Below are 19,705 nucleotides of genomic sequence, written 5' to 3'. Positions count from 1 at the left end.
AGGAGCTCTGGCAAAGCTGGAAGAGCAACAAGCAGAAATCAAAAGCAAAGACAGAAGAGAGAGAGAGAGAGAGAACAAGAGAAGTAAGTCGAGAGTCAAGAGCCAAGAAAGTAGAAGAGGAGAAGCTGTTATCGATAAGAGCCCGGAGTGCGCGCAATGGCCGCTCCGCCCCCCGTACACACATTGGGGACACCTCATCAGCTTCACGTCCTCCATCGACGACTCACGTTGGCATCTGGATACCCTGCTTTTTGAAAAGCATCATTTTCGGACAGTCACAATGAGGTTCTTCACCGCCACGGTGCTTGGGCTTCTTGCTCCTAGTCTGTGCGCCGCCTCCGACCTTACCACGCCGAGTCGACTGGATCTTCCTGCCGACTTCAAGCCCCCTCAGGTCTTCAAAAACACAAACTTGGTCCGGAATACCAACTTAGAGAAGGGATTTGTGCGCGAAACTATCAACGTTGTGGTGGAAAATGTCGACAAGCAGCCGCAGACCGACTACTATGTCCCCTTCCCTTCCGAAGTGTTTGACCAAGTTGGAGCTTTTGAAGTGAGGGATAAGAAGGTTCCAGAGCAGGGACGCTTTGTAGTTGATACAACCGATGCTGTATCATCTAGGTGAGTACCAATTGGAGGCTCAATGGCATGCAATTGATGATCCATGAGCTAACGGTCCAAACAGCGGCAACCAGTACTTCGTTGTTCACCTTCCAGAGCCATTGGCCCCGAAGGCCCAGATCACCCTTGGAATCTCGTATTCGGTTCTCTCTGCTCTCAGTCCACTTCCTGCAACCATTCAGCAGAGCGAAAAGCAATTCCTCACCTATTCCTTCTCCGCCTATACCCCAAGCGCCTACACAACTGTCACGCAGAAGACCAAGCTGAAGTTCCCCAGCACCAACGTGCCTGACTACACTACCACCGATAACCTCAAGTCTGGCTCAGACCCCGAGCGCAAGGGTGCAACATACACCTACGGTCCCTACGACACAGCTGAATTGACCCCGGGAACCGAGTACCCTGTCAGCGTCCGTTATGAGTTCACCAAGCCCATCATCACTGTCAACCTTTTGGAGCGTGATTTGGAGGTCTCGCAATGGGGTGGAAACCTTGCCACTGAGGAACGGTACTGGCTGCGCAACAACGGCTCGCAGCTTGCTAACCACTTCTCGCGTGTCGAATGGACCATGGCCGCCTACCAGAAGGCCCCCAGCTCGGCTGTGCGCGAGCTCACCTACCCTCTCCTGCCCGGCTCTGTTGACCCCTACTTTATTGACGACATCGGCAATGTGTCAACTAGTCGCTACCGTCCTAGTAAGGGCAAGAACGCGGCCAGCCTGGAGCTGAAGCCTCGCTACCCCATCTTCGGTGGCTGGAACTACAGCTTCCGCGTTGGCTGGAACAATGAACTCTCCTCGTTCCTGCGCCTTGCGGCCGGTGTTAACTCCGACTCTCACGTTTTGAAAGTCCCTCTGATTGAAGGCCCCAAGATGGCCGAAGGTATTCAGTATGAACGTGTTGTCGTCCGTGTTGTTTTGCCCGAGGGTGCTCACAATGTTCGCTATGAGATCATTGAGGGCACTTCCAGCAATGGTCTTCCTGGTGCAAACCAGATCCAGGCTAGCTTGAGTTCTCTGAAGACTTACATGGATACCCTGGGCCGGACTACTTTGACCCTAGAGGTTGATAGCCTGACAGATGAAGCCCGTGACGCTAAGTTGGTGGTATGTATCTTTCTTCACTCTTATCATTACAAAGACTCACACTCTGTAGGTTACCTATACCCACACCATGATGGATGCCCTCCGCAAGCCTTTCACCATCTTTGCTGGTCTATTGACAGTATTTGTTGCTGCTTGGGGCATCGGAAATATTGATATCAGCATCAAGAAACGGTAAGTATCAGACAAATCGTTTTGATGGTCCTCGTTTTCTTCTATCTTGTCCGATAGGACCTCAATTGATGCATTCTATGTGAAATGTTCTGTCTTCTCGTTCTGGAGTTCACGCCAGATGGTAATCAACATTACTCCATCGTAGCCTAATGGACGTAAGTCACGATCGTAGCCTAAGGCTGCGACGGCCATCATTGATCGCCACACGTTCACCAACTGATCATAACAGCCTCAAAGCAGCAGGCGCATAATTTAACATAAATGCAGCTTTTCCACTCCCAGCGCTTTCTCTTCTTTTCACGTTCCTCCGATAATCCAAGTCTTCTTCCCATACAGGCAAACAAATTCCAACCCAACCCAACAATGGAGGGTGACCCAAACCTTCCTATTGGCCCTATGGTCCTCTACATGGCCAGGGCTAACGATCTCAATGACCACCCTTACGCCCAAGGTCTCGGAACCACCCTGACCAATGCTCAGATGCATGAATACCTCCGCTCCACTCTGGTTTTGATCGCCGGGGAGCACCGCAAGAGATATGGTGTCCTGGGCTGCCGCCCCTTGAAGATGCAGACCATCGTGCACAACGCCAACAGCAAGATTTCCCGCGGCTCGAAGGTCTCCCGCTACATCTGGGATGCGCTGGAGGAAGCTCGCGCCAGCGCTACCGAGTGTATCATCGTTCTGAACAACTGGGACGGTTGGACTACCGACCCTGCCACCATCGGTGATTTGTGCACCAGCTTCCCGGACGTTCGAATCACCCTTCGTGTTTATGCAAGCACTCCCCGCGAGTTTTATGATGCCAACGCTCACACCGTGAACATCTATCTGGAACGCGAGATTTCGGTTAATGATGCCGTGGTTTATACGGACCGTGACACTGGCATTTTCATTCGCATGTTCGAAGCCCTGGGAGCCCTCCACTATCAGGTTCCTCTCCCTTGGGAGAAGGCTGCGCCTCTTGCTCAGTATGACTCTCGCCTTGCAATCCATTGAATGATGACACGACAATGAATCTGGCGTCGACGTGATGGAACAACCGTGGTCTTTACCTTTGATTCCGTTTTCTTTCATTTGCCCTATGGGTTTGAATTGTGTTTCCTTTTTCCGGCGCCAGGAGCCTGATGCCCACGTTCTTTGATTGATAGCTTGTGGTGAGGAGGATGCAAGGTGACATGGGACGATAACAATCATTTGAGTTGAAGAGAGCAGGTTCCACAAGCCAAGAAATCAATCATTGACATGACACGGTGCTGTGTAGACTGTTGTAGTTGTAGTGTAGTCTCCAGGGCTTCAGGGCTCGTGCCCCTACCCGGGGTAAGTTAGGGTAAACTTGCCCAGGTGGAACTCACCCGTGGACGTAATCCCCGCGTTAGTCATCCTCGTGCTGGTCTTAACCCTCAAATGCTGTTTTGGGCATGTTTGGAGGTGTTCTTACACCTGAGTATTCCCTCTCCATCTCTGTCGTTCTCTTCTTAGCTTCATCCAGCGCCATGGTAGTCTCATGTGTGGAAAGCAACCTAGGATCTTCAACCCTCATGGATACAGGAGCATCTTCCTGACATGAACTCACGGGCTCATCAGGAAGATACCGGTGAAGCAGCCTGTCGCAGGCAAGCGGTGTCTTTCAGCAGGCGAGAAGCACAGTAATGAGGACAAGAAAAAATGATAGGAAAATCCAAAAGATGACAAGAGGTTGATCCAGTGGTATACTGACTTTTAGGGTGCGCAGCCTACAAGGGCAATTCCTTTGTTTCCCGCCCACTTTCAATCACATCGATGACAAATGATAGTCCGTGAAATTGTATTTTTAGAGATTCATATGATGTGATAGGGGGGACACTAAGAAATAGGGCCGGCGTTAAGGGGGCTCAGCTGAGGAGTCTGGGCTTAGGGGTCAAAGGAGATCAGAGAGAGAAAGAGATAGAACAAGATGGTACATGTTGTAAAAGCTAAGTATAACCAGTCATCTAAGTCGTCCAGCGTCTGCTTTAATTCCGTCGGCGGATACCTAGATGGACCTGCACTCATCAGTGACTGTCTGTGGGTAAAGTGCCATTTGACTCACATTGTTTAGGTGCCTTTTCAGATCTGACATTCTGCCGAATGATTTCCCACACTCCTTGCATGGGTGTTTCGTCCTCCAATTGGGATCGTGTGCTTTTTGGTGTTCTTTGCAATTCGACCGCCGGGTAAATTTCGAACCACATATCGGACATTCGAGACCACTGGCAGAGACAAGCTTGCTGCGGGGAGAACGACTTCCTCGGACTGATCTTGGATTCGTTTCCATTGTCCCCGGGGACGGTGTTCGAGACCGGGTCCTGACTCGCTCTGGGGTCAAGTTCTGTCCAGGTGCACTCTCAAATGGCATGTCGTGTCGCATCGCAGGAAAGGGGGTATCGGTGACTGGCATTATGGGAATGTTGATTGGGGCACATGTGTTTGAGAATAGACTCTGATCCCATTCCCCAGTTCCATTACCCACAGCGGTGACGAGTTCTGATGGAGTTGTTGGTCCCGAGCAAGGCGTCTGAACCCAAGTGTATATTTCGGAAGGAAATGTACAGTGACGAGGATCTAGGTCCACGGGGTTGTAACCGGATGACGTGTTCATGGCTGTTGGGTTGTAGACCCCCAGTAAAGACTCCGAGGCATCTGGAAGTCTATGGTAGATTGTGTTTTCGGAGTGGTTGTCATCATATTTGAACTGGAAATCGTAGGAAACTCCTTCAGGGACCATCTCTGATGGAGCTGTGGGCGGGACAGGCATGGGTGGGGCATAGAGCCTCACTTGATCGAAGGCGTTCTCGATTCCACAGTTGGAAATCCCCAGGCCGATTGGAGAAAGGCCTCTTTGGGATCCTATTGGTGAGATCGGGGATGAGTATGTCGACAATGTCTCGAAAGAATGTGTAGATTTGGGTCGCGAGACAAATGCACGGTGAACTGGTTGGATCTGATCCATGTTGATAGCTGCCAACAATAGTAGCCAGAAGTAGACAAAACCAACCAAGGCTTAGCTATATCAAAGTGAAGAAAGTTCGGCAACAGGGAGTATATATAGCAAAGGCTTTCAAGTCAACAGCCTCGCTGTTTGTTAACAGCGGCAGCATACATGGACGGTGGCTGAGAGGATACCGGATGGGGTATGGATTCATTGGAGAAGAGTTTGCGCCGCATCGACACCGACAATCAGTGAAGACTTGATGACTTGGCGCCGCAATAGACAAGGCAGATTTGAAAAGAAAAGAGTCTGTAATTGCGGCGGAAGAAGAAAGGGTGGGGGGAGGTAACGGCCGGGGCTAATCCGGACCAGATCGATTGCACAGGTCTGCAGTGTGCCCTTACACACCAGAGGATTAGCGCCGGAGATCAATATCGAGAGACTATGTCATAGAAAGATCATAGCCTCACAAGGGGGAGAGGGGGACAAGTACCTGTGGAATGATATGCCATAGATGTATAACGATCCTGGAACAAACTAACCATCCCTTTCACCACCTTTAGGCTGGTCTGCCCAACCGCGACGTGTTCCATGCAGGCAGTAGCCATACAGAAGCATGAGCAGAGCCCGAGGTTCTGGTTGTTAGCTTGGCGACGTGCATGCCAGGGTTTGTTGACCACTGAGGAACACAGCCGCAGGATATGTACATGTATGAAGAGTCCAGAAGGAGATAATGAAGCTGATCACATCATGCCGGAATGGGCAATGCCTCTCTCGTAACTATTGGACTCATGGCCATCGTGACCATAACGGTATGCGGGTCTGACTTTCCGAACCGCTCGATCCCTTTGGCTTCATGTATACCATAGCGCAGCTCCGCATTAGCTCCACAGGAAATGATGCCCCGGAGAACATGATCTATGTCGTCTATTTACTTGCTTCTCCCAGACTGTACAATATGGATGTAATAAAAAAGGAGAGTCGGATCCGAAACACGACAGGGGGGAAATAATAAAAAGAAAAAAACTCGAAAAAAGAAAATGCGCCTGAAATAATGATGTCGTCTAATTCGTCCAGAGCGTTGATATGCTCATCTCGAACGGTTTTCAAGTTGTCAGGGTGCCACTAAGCCCGCAACTAAACCCGCGAAGCCAACTAGCGCCAGTCCGGTGCTGCAGGGGCGTGCGTGGCCCTAAGCGCCAGGGAAGTGACCCATCCTACCGCGCTGTTTGCACACCTCGGCGCGAAGTCAGAGTTGTTTTTTGCCCCTGAATCAGTTTTGTCGTTCGGCAATTGCATCCACCTGAGCTCGTAATCGTTCTATCGTGTCGATCAAGTCTGTAAATTGTGATTGACTCTGCTCTATGCCAGATTCACGCGCGGCTTGCTGATCCACACTGCGTTCTTTTCCAGGGCCCAGACTTGTTTCAATTATCCTTCCTGAGGGGTGGTGTGGGTCCTGGCACCTAGACACAGTCGCCTCGTTTGCATAAGTACGATAGGCGCGTGCCGATATTGGGGGTAGCCGACTATTGCGTCGCCGCGGAAGTGGCCACTTCGACTCATATGCCCATATCAGCGCGACAAAGGGCAGATGCGTGGCCCGAAGTAAGATAATGCGCACGCGGCGAACAGTTCCCGCGGATAGGAAAATTCGCATGGGGCGGATACAAAGCAGGGGAATAAGATTCTGCTGAGCATTAGCATGGAAGCATTCCAGAACACACAAAGAAACATCTCATTGAATGATCAAACGCTAACTGACCAGGGGTGGCATGAAGTATGTCAATCGTCGAGAATTGCTACTTTCCAGAACATAGATCGCCAACCTGATTGGTGTATCAGCGCAATGAACCTTGCATGGAGGCAGTGCCCTGTTCTCTAAAATCAGGGTGACTGGGGTATGGACTCACTGAAAGAGATATTCTTCTCGAGCATGACGCATTACCTGGCATAAGTCAATGGCGCCCCCCACAACCTGTGGGGAGTACATACCCCTTCAAGACTCATACTCATCAAACTGATCAAAGATGAGAGAATGAGAGTATTGGTCATCAATGCGAAAATCAGCCTGTAATCAATATCCGTTAGTAAATTCTGTATTTTCCGCAGTATAGAAACCTGTGTTGCCCTGTTTGAGGAACCCAAAGCCATGCATAACTGCGGCCGAACCTCACACGCATAGAACGTGACTGAAAACGTATGCGATTATGCGAGGTTGCGTAATAATATCAAAGGTAGCTCACATCAAGCCGTATCCGAAGATTGGGGAGATCTAAAATATAGCGTGTCAGTCAACTAAACGCGACAGCCAACCAGTTTGCCAATCTTCGGGGATATTGTGATCTGGACTGCATAACAGCCGCTTAGTGCGCAGACTTACTTCGGATGCGGTATCCTAACATCCAATCAATTCAGCCACCGTCAGTGCACATCCTCAAAGGATCATAAAATATAATCACCCACCAAGCCAAGAACACTCGAGCTGTGATGAATGTCAAATTAGTAAAGAACGGCGCAACAAGGGTCAGTTCACCGCCATACCCAAAGAACACCTTTACTAACAAATGTGACATTGCATCAAGAGACAAGCGGTCACGGGCGAGCATTGTAAATGTCGTTAAAAACCCTGTGGTCTATTAGAGATAGCTTTTTTTGGGTCACATGTACTAAGCCACACTCACCAATATACAATACTATCACCACTGGAAAGAATCTAAAGAAAGCTTTCGTCTGAAATAGTCGGTGGTCAGCCTTGAGCCCGAAGCCTGAAGGGATCATCGTACCATCTCCTTCAATACCGGTATCTACGCACAGCCACAATCAGTTGACCTTTCTCGGGATATGTGTTTCATGTAGGGTCCACTTACTAGACTGCCGAAGTAAGAGTTCAAGCTCACGAGGGAGCAGATCCTGTTCATCCGGTCAGCCCTGTCGCCACAATGCATGCTCCGCGGATAACATGCCTTGGCACAAGAAACAGAGCCTCCAAGGACAAAATATCAAACGACAGTTCGATCATGGAGTTGTTACTTTTGACCAGTCCAATAATTCCTGCGGCGTTATCATTAGCCGCTTACCAACTCACCTGGGAATGAAAGGCCGCAAGGCAGATTCGAGAACATGACTCACGCGTTATGACAAAAGCTATTCCGACCCCGATGATACTGATATTCCACAGGCTCCAGAAATCCATTTGATAAAAAACAACCCCGGCGTCGATGATCCCACTCATTTCATCGTACGCAAAAGCAACAATCCACACGTACATCACGGCCTCGAAGGCGCCGACTGCATGCTGCTTCCTCTCGACAAGAACTGCATAGTACAGGAAAAGAAAAGAGACGAAAAAGGCCGCCTCAAAAATCTTGCGGTAAATAGGAACCCTCAAGCGTGAATACGGATCTGCTGTTCTAGAAGCATGTCAACATGTTTGCTTACCGTAACTCTTTGGTACTCAAATCTCACCTTCTGTTAAAAAGCTGGGGCTTTTTGGTCGAATGCACCGTCAAAGAATCCCAGAACACGATCTCCCCATTCCAAATATCATTCACAACCCGCTGAACAACTCGTTGGCTTAGAAATCTCTTTGCGTGGGCAATTGTTGCGATCTCCAACGCATTTAAACCAAAAAATTGAGAGTATCTCTGGGCAGCGTAGATCTCGTCTTGTGAATTGGTGCCCTGTGAGCTCCCCGTAGACCCAACTTCGTTCGCCCTACCACTGAACAGACGACTCAAAGGGGACGGATTTAAGAGGGGTGTGGTCTCGTTTCCGGTGTTGTGAGAGCCACCTCTATATGTCAAACCAGAAGTACCTGCTTCTGCTTCGATGGAGTTTGCAGAATTGCGCCGAGGAATCGGAAGCTCGTGTAGCAAAAACTCGATTGTTTCATGCTGATTCAAATGACACAGAAACTGCCAAGCAACAAACTCACACGCTGCACCTCTACTCTCATTGAGACCCCAGTCGTCCTCGACAACAATGTCAAACTCCCACTTCAGAATCCTGCATTTATTAGCAAACCAAGCTGAGCAGGTTCATTGATGAGAGGATTACATCAAAGCCACTATGATGAACGGATTGTGGCTATCTTCAGCTAAAGCATGTACTAGCTGCCTGAGACGGTGTCCTTGGGATCCATACAGCATTTGCTCAAATGTGTAAGCCATGTCGCCCACAGCCATGCTGATGAAGCTGAATAAATTTGTTAGTCTTGATTCTTTAGGAACAGATAGATGACCCTCACTTGGAAAGTTTAGGAAGGACATCGAAAAGGGATTCATCGGTTTCGATGATTGGAATCTCCGTATGATCCATGTTGATTGTATGTGGTTCCATTGTGGACGGCAGGCAACGGAAAGCTCCACTTTGAATGGTTAGCGGAGGCCCCAGAATCATGAGAAGCAGCCAAATCAACTCATATCTCTCAACTTGGATGACAGAGACGAAGTTCCACTTACCCAATTTTTGAAGCTGGTTTTCCTGGCAGTCTGTCATGCGTGTCTTCTATTGGGATTGTTGTGGGCAGAATCGTAACTCGGTATCAAGACCGAGGTATCCCCAATGAGAAGCTCATGCCGGGTTCAAATGTTCAATTGACGTGTACACAGCTCATTGAAATAACAAAGGCCTTCAAGCATCAAGTCCAAACCAAGAATTGTTTACAGGAGAAGTCGTGGAATGAGCTGAGAGCCGTCGGCTTGCTGACCGCCCTTTGATCACGTGTAGACGCGTCCAGTGACTTCATAGCCTCAACTTCCTTATCGCATCTCCACCGAGTGTCCTTCAAACATTTGTCTCGTTTCTCTCTACAGGAGATGAGGGGCAGTCGACATGGGTCAAGGCTATTCCCTCACAACCCTGTCGGCGGGGTCGGCGGGGATCGATGTACCGGAGCTGTCCGACTTGGTGTATGAGAAGTCCATGGGTGGGGGCAGATTCATGAAGAGCATTCGAGCGCGACAACCAAATGGCTTGGTGTTTATCAAGGTCATAATGAAACCGTTCCCCACGATGGAACTGGAACCATACATTAAAGCCATCACCAGTATGTTTTAACCCCTCTTCATCGGTTCTATCGTCTAACCGGCAGCCCAGGGGAACGAAAACTACTATTGGATGTTCCAAATGCGTTGAGCTATCAAAGGATTCTTGAGACCAGTACGAGTGGATACCTTGTGCGTCAGTATATCCACAGCTCTCTGTATGATCGAATGAGGTTTGTCTGTCCTGTTGATATATGCAAGTCAAGTCTAACAGGGGCCTAGCACACGTCCATTCTTGGAGCACATCGAGAAGAAGTGGATTGCATTTCAGTTGTTATGTGCTTTGCGAGACTGCCATTCCTTGGACATTTACCATGGCGACATCAAGACAGAAAACGTTCTAGTAACAGCGTGGAATTGGTTGTACCTTTCCGACTTCTCATCATCATTCAAACCAACATTCTTACCGGAAGATAATCCAGCTGATTTTTCTTTCTTCTTCGACATTTCTGGAAGAAGAACGTGCTACTTGGCTCCGGAGCGATTCTGCGTCGCCGGAGAAGAGCCTAGCGATGGCGGTATCAATTGGGCCATGGACATTTTCAGTGCCGGGTGTGTCATTGCCGAACTATTCCTTGAGTCACCCATATTCAATCTGAGCCAAATGTACAAGTACCGCAAAGGAGAATACAGCCCAGAGCACAGCCAGCTGGCAAAAATCGAAGACCCGGACATTCGAGAATTGATTTTACATATGATCCAACTTGAACCTGAGTCTCGGTATTCTGCTGATGAATATCTCAAGTTTTGGAAGGGAAAGGCCTTCCCGGAATACTTTTACAGTTTCCTTCACCAGTACATGTCTCTAATGACGGATCCTTCATCTGGGCGAACGGACGTGGGCACAGAATCAACCAACAGAGGCGAGGCAGATGAACGAATTGAGCGAGTCTACTTGGATTTTGACAAAATCTCGTACTTCCTCGGCTCAAATTCCCGTCCCGGTGCTTTGTCCACCCCCCAGTTCCCAGGCTGACAGGAAACACTTTGCCTGTGAAGCTTGAACTTCCCAATGGTGAAATTAAAGTATCATCGCGGCCTTCACAAACCGACGAGGGTGTTCTGATTTTTCTCACTCTTGTAGTTTCCAACTTGCGAAACACCTCCAAGGCGTCTGCTCGAGCCCAAGCTTGTGACATTCTTTTGGCGTTTGCAGAAAGATTGTCCGATGAAGCCAAATTAGACCGAGTCCTTCCGCACGTCATGATTATCCTCACTGATAGGACCGACACTGTCAGAGTTGCAGCGATCCGTACCTTAACAAAACTACTGGAAATGGTCCAAGTAGTTTCTCCGGTCAATGCCTACTTGTTCTCCGAATACATTTTCCCAAGGCTTCAGCCATTCGTTGCAACATCTCCTACAAATCCAAGCCCCGTGGTCCGAGCCGCATATGCCTCGTGCATTGCATCTCTGGCTCAGTCCTCTTTGCGGTTCCTAGATATGATCCAGGCATTGCGTTCAGATACGCGTCTAGCTGCGTTAATACCGGTCGGCTTTGAGCCGCGATGGACTGAAGATGCGACATACCACAATCTCTATGACGTGGCTCGCATTGATCTCTTAGAATACTTTGAAGTTCATACAAAGGCGCTATTGACAGATACGGATGCATCGGTTCGTCGGGCCTTCTTGGGCTCGGTTTCAAGCTTATGTGTGTTTTTCGGAAATCTCAAAGCGAACGAGGTCGTTCTCAGCCACTTGAATACGTACCTGAACGATCCGGACTGGATCTTGAAATGCGCCTTTTTCAAAGCCGTGGTTGGTGTCGCGGCTTACGTGGGAACGATCAACCTTGAGCTATACATTCTACCACTCATGGTTCAATCCCTGACTGAACCGGAAGAATTTGTCGTGGAAAGGGTGATACGTTCATTAGCGGCGATGGCTGGTCTAGGCTTGTTCCAGCGCTCAACAACATGGGACCTGCTTCACACCACTGTTGGATTTCTGATACACCCAGATACATGGATCCGAGAGGCAACTGTGAACCTAGTGGTAAACTCGGCCAAGTTCTTGTCAATAGCGGACATTCATTCTATATTGGCACCACTCCTCCGACCTTTTCTCAAGATCAAGATCATCGACTTTTCAGAGGCCAAAATCCTTGGTGCACTAAAGCGACCAATGCCGCGCAGCGTTTACGAGATGGCGTTCTTCTGGGCCCTCAAATCTGATAAAGGTGTATTCTGGAAATCGACAGGGAGGGATGGTATGCTGGGCCTATCTGAGCCTGGAGCTTTCAGTTCTCGTGTTGGGCAACGAAATCCGTCGTATACAATGTCTGCACAATCAAGGAATGAAGAAGACGAACAATGGCTGACCCGATTGAGAAACATTGGAATGGGTTCTGAAGATGAATTCAAGTTAGTCGCTCTCAAGGATTACATCTGGAGGGTCTCTTTACGGCACTCGAGAGAAGCCGATCCCCAGTCAAGTCTACCTATAAATGAGATTGTCACTTTGACTCAACAAAATGTCAAGCTTCAAACGGTATTTTTTGACAAGGAAATCCCTGACTCGCCCCGACGAGCGTCGCTGGACAGAAATGATGGCCATGCCGACGATACGAGGCCGAGAACCATTGCAGATGCCCTCCTTGATGCCTCTACGACTATTGAGCGAGCACCCAGTACCCAGCGTAAGCACTTGCGTTCCAAAAGCCAAGTCCATAAAGAGACACGACGACCCTCGGGCATTCCTATTCTGGATGGGCATGATTCTTCTTCGCTATCATCATCTCCGTTGGCATCATCGCCAGCCGCCGGCACAGCATCTCGTCCGTTATCTCCTCCAGGCTCTGATGTCGATCGCAGACATTCCACCCATCGTCAAAGCCCTGATGCAGACGACTCATCAACACCCACTAGAACTAATACTCCGGATTTGAGGAGCTTGTCTGATCGGGTTAGCAAAAAGTCTAGTGCAATCAACCTGCTGAATCGCAAGGATACCACCAAAGCATACGCGGAAACTGGCACAAGCTCTGCGAATGCCTTCGGTAAGGTAGATGCACCAATTCATCGTGGGGGAACCCCCCAGCCAGCGACATCTCTACTCTCAGATGAGCGCAAGGCCGCCCAACTCCCATCACAGAAATACCGACCCAATCATTCGTACCAGGGCAACGACCCTGCAGTTCTGCGGCTGCTAGACAATGTTTTCGCAGAGAACTACCCAACAGACCTGTTTGACCTGGGTCCCTATGTGAAGGAACTGGATACCCGGCAACCCATTCACAGCGCTGCCGACCAAGAACCAAATAAGGTCTGGAAGCCTGAAGGTAATCTTGTTGCGACATTCGGCGAACACAGCGCGGCCATCAATCGGGTCGTGGTCGCCCCGGACCACTCGTTCTTTGCGACTGCGTCTGATGATAGTACCGTGAAGATTTGGGACACAACTCGTCTCGAGAGGAACTTGACCCCTCGATCTCGTCAAACTCATCGTCACGCGACAGGGTCACGCGTCAAGGCTCTGACCTTTGTAGAAAATACTTACACGTTCATCAGTGCAGCTACTGATGGCAGCATCCATGCTGTTCGCGTCGATTATCAGAAAGTCGGCCAAACAGCTGTTCGGTACGGCAAGCTCCAGCTTGTCCGTGAATACCAATTGCCTATCGCGCAAGACGGGACAGCCGAGTATGCCGTCTGGATGGAGCACTTCCGCGATGAAGGACAGTCCACTTTACTTGTGGCAACCAACACCAGCCGCATTCTTGCCCTGGACATGAAGACCATGTTGCCGATCTACACACTGGAAAACCCAGTCCACCATGGCACACTGACCACCTTCTGCTGCGATCGCAGACACCACTGGTTATTGCTTGGCACGACCCACGGTGTTTTGGACCTCTGGGATCTGCGCTTTCGCGTGCGGCTAAAGGCCTGGGGACTCCCAGGCTGGGGCGCCATCAACCGGATACAGGTCCACCCAACCAAGGCCCGTGGCCGCTGGGTCTGCGTCTCGTGCAGTGGCAGCCACGGCAATGAAATCACCGTTTGGGACATCGAAAAGTTCCGCTGTCGCGAAGTCTATCAGGCTACCCCACTGGGCAACGCCAATCCTACCAATGGAGGCCACCATCCCTCGCGGCCCCGTCCTCCATCCCGTATCACGCCAGCTGACTACGAAGCATGGCGTGTGGATGGTGACCGTCCGGAAGGAATGCTAAGTCGGTTCGCGAAACCCGGCGCGGACGCAGGGATCCCCTCGAACAACAACCCCGCAGGCGATCGGCTAGGCATTTGGGCGTTCGCCGTCGGACTCAATGCGCCGGACGAAGACAAAGACTCTAGCACCAAGTGCGGGTACATTATCACCGCAGGATGCGACCGCAAAATCCGCTTCTGGGACCTCGCTCGACCCGATCTGTCTTCGATCGTCAGTGGTCTTGACGTGGTCTCGGATGGTAGTGCCAGTGGCAAACCACACTATGAGCAATCCCAGCCGGGGCCTAGTCTCCTTGTTACCACGGAGCATCTTCCTTCTGCTAGTGCTTCTCGTGATGCTAAGAAGGCTAGCCCGAGGCCGCCCCGTAGCACGGTTATTAGTCTCCAGCAGCAGATGCTTCTCAAGAGTCATTTGGATATTGTTCAGGACGTGGCGGTTTTGCGAGTACCTTATGGGATGATTGTCAGCGTGGATCGGGCTGGGATGGTTTACATATTCTCCTAGGTGTACAGGATCTCAGACTGTATAGAGTAAGGAATAACGAGTCACTTGCAATTATCTCTCCGAGCAGTTTGTTTTTTTGGGGTTGAAACGAGATATAAACTAGGTTTCGCTACTGCGGGTTGATGTGTATATCGCCACGAGTCTTGCATAGTTACAGAACCTCATGCCTTGTGTAGTCTGTACAGTATTGACGTATCAATCGTCCAACGGAGAATAACCCCAACTCAGGACAGTCCCAGTCCAAAATCCGGATGGACTTGCAAATCACTGCCGAACGCCTCCACAATCACATCGGCTTGTACCGGCTACTTGAGCCCACGCGACAGACAGGGCAGGGACCCAGGTACCGGGTACCCCCTGTCGCCAGCTGGGCAGTGGATTCTGACCCACACAGACGAAACACTGGACAAGTGGATCGAGCGATCGACAGCTTCATCTTCCTGTTGAGTCCTACGGGGTGTTCGGAGCGGAAGTCCATGCTCTTCCTTCCTCTTCATCCGAGCATCGTTCGGGCATTCTAAGGGCTTAGTGAAGGGGGGTCTGGCAATAATCATTAATATGGATGATCCATCTGGGACCTAATCAACTATATTAAAGGTCTCGGCACACAATCCCAGGGCTATTTTTGCTCGGAGGCACCGAAATAGTAGTAGTGTTCTGACTCCGGGACTCTTTACACCAGGCGAAGTATGGTAGGTTTGACGGGTTGACAGCCAGTGGAGTCACGGGAAGCAAAAAGCCCTGAAAACGCGATGTGGACGTGACATGGACATGGACACTGTACATGTCCAGACATGAACGCTGTTTCATGATACATTCCAGCAATTTAACAATTCAGGGGTAAACCAGACACTGCATGAGATCGAACACAAATCATTGACAGTGGGGACAGGGTAACTGGGGGGCAGACACCAATGAACACTCCTGGACGGGACGGGATATGGGCTCTTCGATCGGGTTCCAAAATGAAATCTTGGGATCGACAATGCACGCCTCGATCGTGACCCAGTGGTATTTGTCAGTTGGAGCTGTGGTGCACTGTAACCATGTTGGGTACGCGTTAAAAGAGCTCCCCTAGCAGCGCGCAGTGAAACACTGCTGAATATGTAGGTTGAACCTGCATTATGTTGTACTGCAGCAGGTCCAGACAGGGCTTGGATATTTGTCCGAATGAATACTATTATCATTCTAGAGAACAAAGAAAGAGTTTGGAGGTGAAACACGCGGAAACTAAGCAACCTTCCCCATAATAATGGACATATCAGATGTGAGAAAAAAATAAACAACCAGCGGTCAGCGGTTAACGGTCAAACGGTAGAGACTGCCTCGACTGCAGGAGGCCATCAATGCACTCTGGAATCGAGAAGCGAAAACCCTGCAGTCCCAAGGCCAAATACGAAGTCCAGCACGACAGGCAAAAGAAGTCAAAAAAAAGAAGAAATTAAAGTGGAGGTGGTTCTCCCCCTTTGGATTTAGCGTGAGAGTCTCCCTAACCCCCTAAACCTCCTCTTTTTGCCTTTCACACGGATTCTTGTCTCGACACTCTCTTAACTATTGCCTTTCTTTCTGGGTTTCGTCTGTGAATTGCACTCGAATAGTGCTTTCGACTCTGAGGAGTCCCCTATCCTCCTATATCCCACCCCCTCTCCCCTTTATACCCTTTATACCTTATATAGCCCCCCATATAACTTATATCAACGCGACTCGACATACACACACAATGGGCCACTCAATGCGAGATCACGGCTCTTTTGTCCGGCCGTCCACCCGGGATAGGCCATCGACACGCGGTGAAGGGGAAAATTCGCTGGTCGTTCCCAGCCGCACCTCGTCGCTGCACTCGCGCATCACTCAACCTATCCCGTCTACGCTCAACATCAAACCCGCCCAGCGAACACCGAAAACACTGACCCATGCCTATATGGTCTGTGGTGTCGGGCGGGAACCCTCACAATGGGTCAAAGCCCCAGCCCCAGAACAGGGTAAGATTGGCCATATGAAGGGAGCAGTCGGTCAATTCTGGCTGCCCGAGATTCTGGGAAGCAGCCCGCGACTAGAGCAGGACAATGAGATCGCCCGAGCCCTGCATTCGGCCATGCGGGCATGTTTCCCACACGACGTGGAGATCTGCACCGGTAAGAGCCAGCCTCACTGTGCACACCACGCGTTCGTGTTGCAGCAGGACTCTTCTCACACTCTGTACGGCATCGCGCTGCGCGTCTGGTCCCGTGCGGATGAGAAGCGCGCCGAGACTATTCGGGAACTGCGCAAGAAGACGGAGCCGGACTTCTACGACAACCCCGATGAGACTTACTGGATTCCTTACTGTCTCAGTTTCCTCTCGCGCTACCCCCTGTACGACCTGCTAGGGGATTACCTCCGCGGCATGTGGATTCATTGGAACAAGGCCACCAACCTATTCCATGCCGAGGAGGTCTCGCGTATCCTCAGCTTCCCAGCCCCACGTCTCAACGACCTGGTCCGTATCGATATGAAGGACTACGCTCTTTGCTACCAATTCCCCTCTTCACCCACAGGGTTCCAGAACTTCGCCATGTGGCCCCTGTTTACCTGTTTGTCAATCCCCAACATCGTCGGAGTCATTGAGGCTGCCGTCTCCCCTACTCGTCGTATCATATTTGTCTCTCACTACCCGGCCATGTTGACCGTGGCCGCCGAGACCATTCGCTACTGCGTTCGCGTCTACGAGTGGAGTGGCTTGTACGTGCCCGTTGTGCACGCTCGCCACGTCAAGGAGCTCGTCCAGGAGCCCGGTCCATACATCCTGGGTGTCACCGCCGAGTGCCGGACTCTGTTCAACGCCCCCTCCGATGCGCTCGTTGTCGACCTCGACCGCAACTTCGTCCTGACCTCCAGCCCACCTAACGTGCTAAACCAAGGTCAGCGCACCAAGTTCATCAACCGCATGACCCAATCTCTTAATGGTGATGTCTCGCCCTCCGGTGTGCCTCCTCACCTGCGCACTGCCTACGCCGGCGGTAAGCTCATCCCCGCGGGTCAGATTATCGTCATGCGCGGCGAGGTCGAGAGCATCCAAGAGCCCCAATGGTGGAATCAGGATGCTGTCATGAGTGTTATGGACCATGTGTGCGAGAAGCTGGTATTTTTGCTCTCTAATGTTGGAATCACTGCATGAGATTAACTAACTTCTTTATAGGGCCGCAACACCGGTATGAAGGCCATCTTCGGCGGATCCGTCAAGAAGCCCCTGATGACCAAGGTCTCGATGCGTCACCTCAACGAAATTGTCCGCGAGCGCAACCAGTACTCCCGTGACGCTATGGAAGCCTGGCAAGACTTTATCAACCTCAAGGGAAGAATGGACACCGAGCTCAGCAAGGTCACCAAGCGCAACAACTTCCTTGTCGAGGAACTCGAGACCTGGAAGCAACAATTCCTCAAGTTCCAGGCCTTTGCTGAGCAACTTACCAAGGAGACCACCGAGCTCAAGAACAAGATTGAGAACCACAAGCGCGAGAACCGTCGCCTCACTGGTCTCATCGATCAACAAAAGGACGATGTGGCTCGTCTCACTCTTCGTCTGTCTGGTACCGAGAAGCAGCGTGATGACGCCCTCGAGGCCCTTGTTCTCCAGCAGGAGATTGCCGAGGAGCTTGAGCGTGAGCGCAAGCGCAATCAGAAGGAGATTTCAGCCCTCACTCACACTAACTCGACTCTCTCCCGTGAGCGTGAGGACGCTCAGCGTGTGGTTCTCCACCTGCGCAGCCTCATCAACGGCCAGAGCCACCACATGGAGCACATCGTCCGCTCCATCGGCAGCACATCGGAGATTACTGAAATGGTCGAGCAGGGTTACGAAGACGCTCCTGAGGAGCGCAAGGCGGAGACTCCCAAGCCCAAGGCGTCCGCCCCGACAGAGGAGGTTAATGGTCAAAAATCTCTGGTAAATGACATGAACCCTGCTCTAGAGCAGCATTTGCTGAACCTCGGCAAGGACCACAAGACCCTTGCTCGTTTGAGCATCACAGATGTTGCAGACCGCTATCTGCGCGACAAGACCGATGCCATTGCAGACATTATCCGCAGCATCAGCGATCAGTGTGCTGCCGCCGTCGAAGGTCTCCACTTGGCCCAGGACGCCGAAGATGATGAGGAGGTTAAAATGCATTCCTCCAACCGTCTTGGCTCCGATTACGACACCCAAGAGGGCCGTTCCACCCGCGCCCCCAGCGAGATGAGCGATATCGACAACAACTCCCTCCACCCAGATAACCGTCACTCCAGCATCCCTCCGACCCCGGATTTGGTTCACAACCGCTCCAGCACTTCTATGTCCATGGTCAGCAGCTCGACTTTCCCCGAGCGCTCAAGTCAGCAGTACGGACTCAGCGACTTCCCTACTCGCATCGTCGAGGATGACGACGAGCATGCTCACGAGACTGAGAATGTCGATGACCAGCAGACTGAGCCTGGTACTCTGTCCAAGCAGGCTAGCGAGGACCTCATGCGGCCAAACACCGCTCGGGTCATCTCCTAGGTTCAGCATCAGCTATCTATATAAATCTATATAAGACTAGATGATGCAACGGTTTGACTGAGACGACCTTGTTTGTGTTTGGCTTCGGCTTTCTTTCCTCTTCTCTGTCCATTTCCTATATCTTTTGCCTGGCATGGCCCATTCCCTTTTTTACTCCTTCACTGTGCTGTCTTTTGAACACACACACTTGCGCTCTGGTTGTCTGGCGTAACTTTTCCCTCCATTTCTTTTCTCTTTTCTTCGTTTTTTTCCCCTCCTGCTTCGCTTCGCTTCGTCGTGTCGATTTCTTTTGATACTCCCTTATATCCACTGACCATCTCTCTGTCTTCTTGTCCCATAATTCTGGTCATATTTGTCTTTCCCGTGGCTGCTTTACCCGGGGGGTTTACTGTCTATTATTTATCGTCGTGCCGTCTGGGATGCATCGGCTTGATCTTATTTTTTTATTGTTTTGACTCGCTCATTCTCGTGTTGTCGAGAGAGCCACCCACACTGCACTCGCCATCTGCATACTGTCTGCGGATGAGATTTCTTTTTTCGTCTGTCATGCACTTTTTCCTTGTCTGAAGTCCTTGATCTGGATTGATCTCATGGTTATTTCAGGGTTATA

General features: G+C 50.7%; 5 protein-coding genes across 5 annotated transcripts; 4 read left to right on the top strand and 1 right to left on the bottom strand.

Moving 5' to 3' along the window:
* Window positions 1–280: 280 nt before the first annotated feature.
* Window positions 281–1,902, top strand: N7511_005941 (dolichyl-diphosphooligosaccharide--protein glycotransferase subunit OST1; the record flags this gene model as incomplete). The annotated part of the gene is made up of 3 exons (XM_057128318.1): window positions 281–621; window positions 686–1,727; window positions 1,777–1,902. 3 exons carry the CDS (start codon window positions 281–283, stop codon window positions 1,900–1,902), a joined length of 1,509 nt encoding a protein of 502 aa, XP_056984835.1.
* A 359-nt stretch (window positions 1,903–2,261) lies between these two features.
* On the top strand, window positions 2,262–2,897 carry N7511_005940 (uncharacterized protein; the record flags this gene model as incomplete). The annotated part of the gene is made up of 1 exon (XM_057128317.1): window positions 2,262–2,897. One exon carries the CDS (start codon window positions 2,262–2,264, stop codon window positions 2,895–2,897), a length of 636 nt encoding a protein of 211 aa, XP_056984834.1.
* A 3,224-nt stretch (window positions 2,898–6,121) lies between these two features.
* N7511_005939 (uncharacterized protein) lies at window positions 6,122–9,189 on the bottom strand (the record flags this gene model as incomplete). Its single annotated transcript, XM_057128316.1, has 14 exons — window positions 6,122–6,538; window positions 6,614–6,677; window positions 6,762–6,796; window positions 6,844–6,919; window positions 7,095–7,123; window positions 7,232–7,246; window positions 7,311–7,477; window positions 7,533–7,655; window positions 7,719–7,761; window positions 7,823–7,902; window positions 7,981–8,261; window positions 8,317–8,856; window positions 8,908–9,045; window positions 9,098–9,189. The coding sequence occupies 14 exons, from the start codon at window positions 9,187–9,189 to the stop codon at window positions 6,122–6,124; spliced, it is 2,100 nt and encodes a 699-aa protein (XP_056984833.1).
* A 495-nt stretch (window positions 9,190–9,684) lies between these two features.
* N7511_005938 (ubiquitin-binding serine/threonine protein kinase VPS15) lies at window positions 9,685–14,576 on the top strand (the record flags this gene model as incomplete). The annotated part of the gene is made up of 4 exons (XM_057128315.1): window positions 9,685–9,898; window positions 9,949–10,069; window positions 10,119–10,840; window positions 10,861–14,576. 4 exons carry the CDS (start codon window positions 9,685–9,687, stop codon window positions 14,574–14,576), a joined length of 4,773 nt encoding a protein of 1,590 aa, XP_056984832.1.
* A 1,720-nt stretch (window positions 14,577–16,296) lies between these two features.
* Window positions 16,297–19,095, top strand: N7511_005937 (DENN (AEX-3) domain protein; the record flags this gene model as incomplete). Its single annotated transcript, XM_057128314.1, has 2 exons — window positions 16,297–17,697; window positions 17,755–19,095. The coding sequence occupies 2 exons, from the start codon at window positions 16,297–16,299 to the stop codon at window positions 19,093–19,095; spliced, it is 2,742 nt and encodes a 913-aa protein (XP_056984831.1).
* Window positions 19,096–19,705: the final 610 nt, after the last annotated feature.

The sequence above is a fragment of the Penicillium nucicola genome (genome assembly GCF_028828085.1).
Source record: "Penicillium nucicola strain IBT 29836 chromosome Unknown utg000005l, whole genome shotgun sequence".
In the NCBI taxonomy this organism is placed as follows: domain Eukaryota; kingdom Fungi; phylum Ascomycota; class Eurotiomycetes; order Eurotiales; family Aspergillaceae; genus Penicillium; species Penicillium nucicola.
The sequence above is the reverse complement of the archived record's forward strand: the minus strand, read 5'-3'. Positions and strand labels throughout refer to the sequence as shown.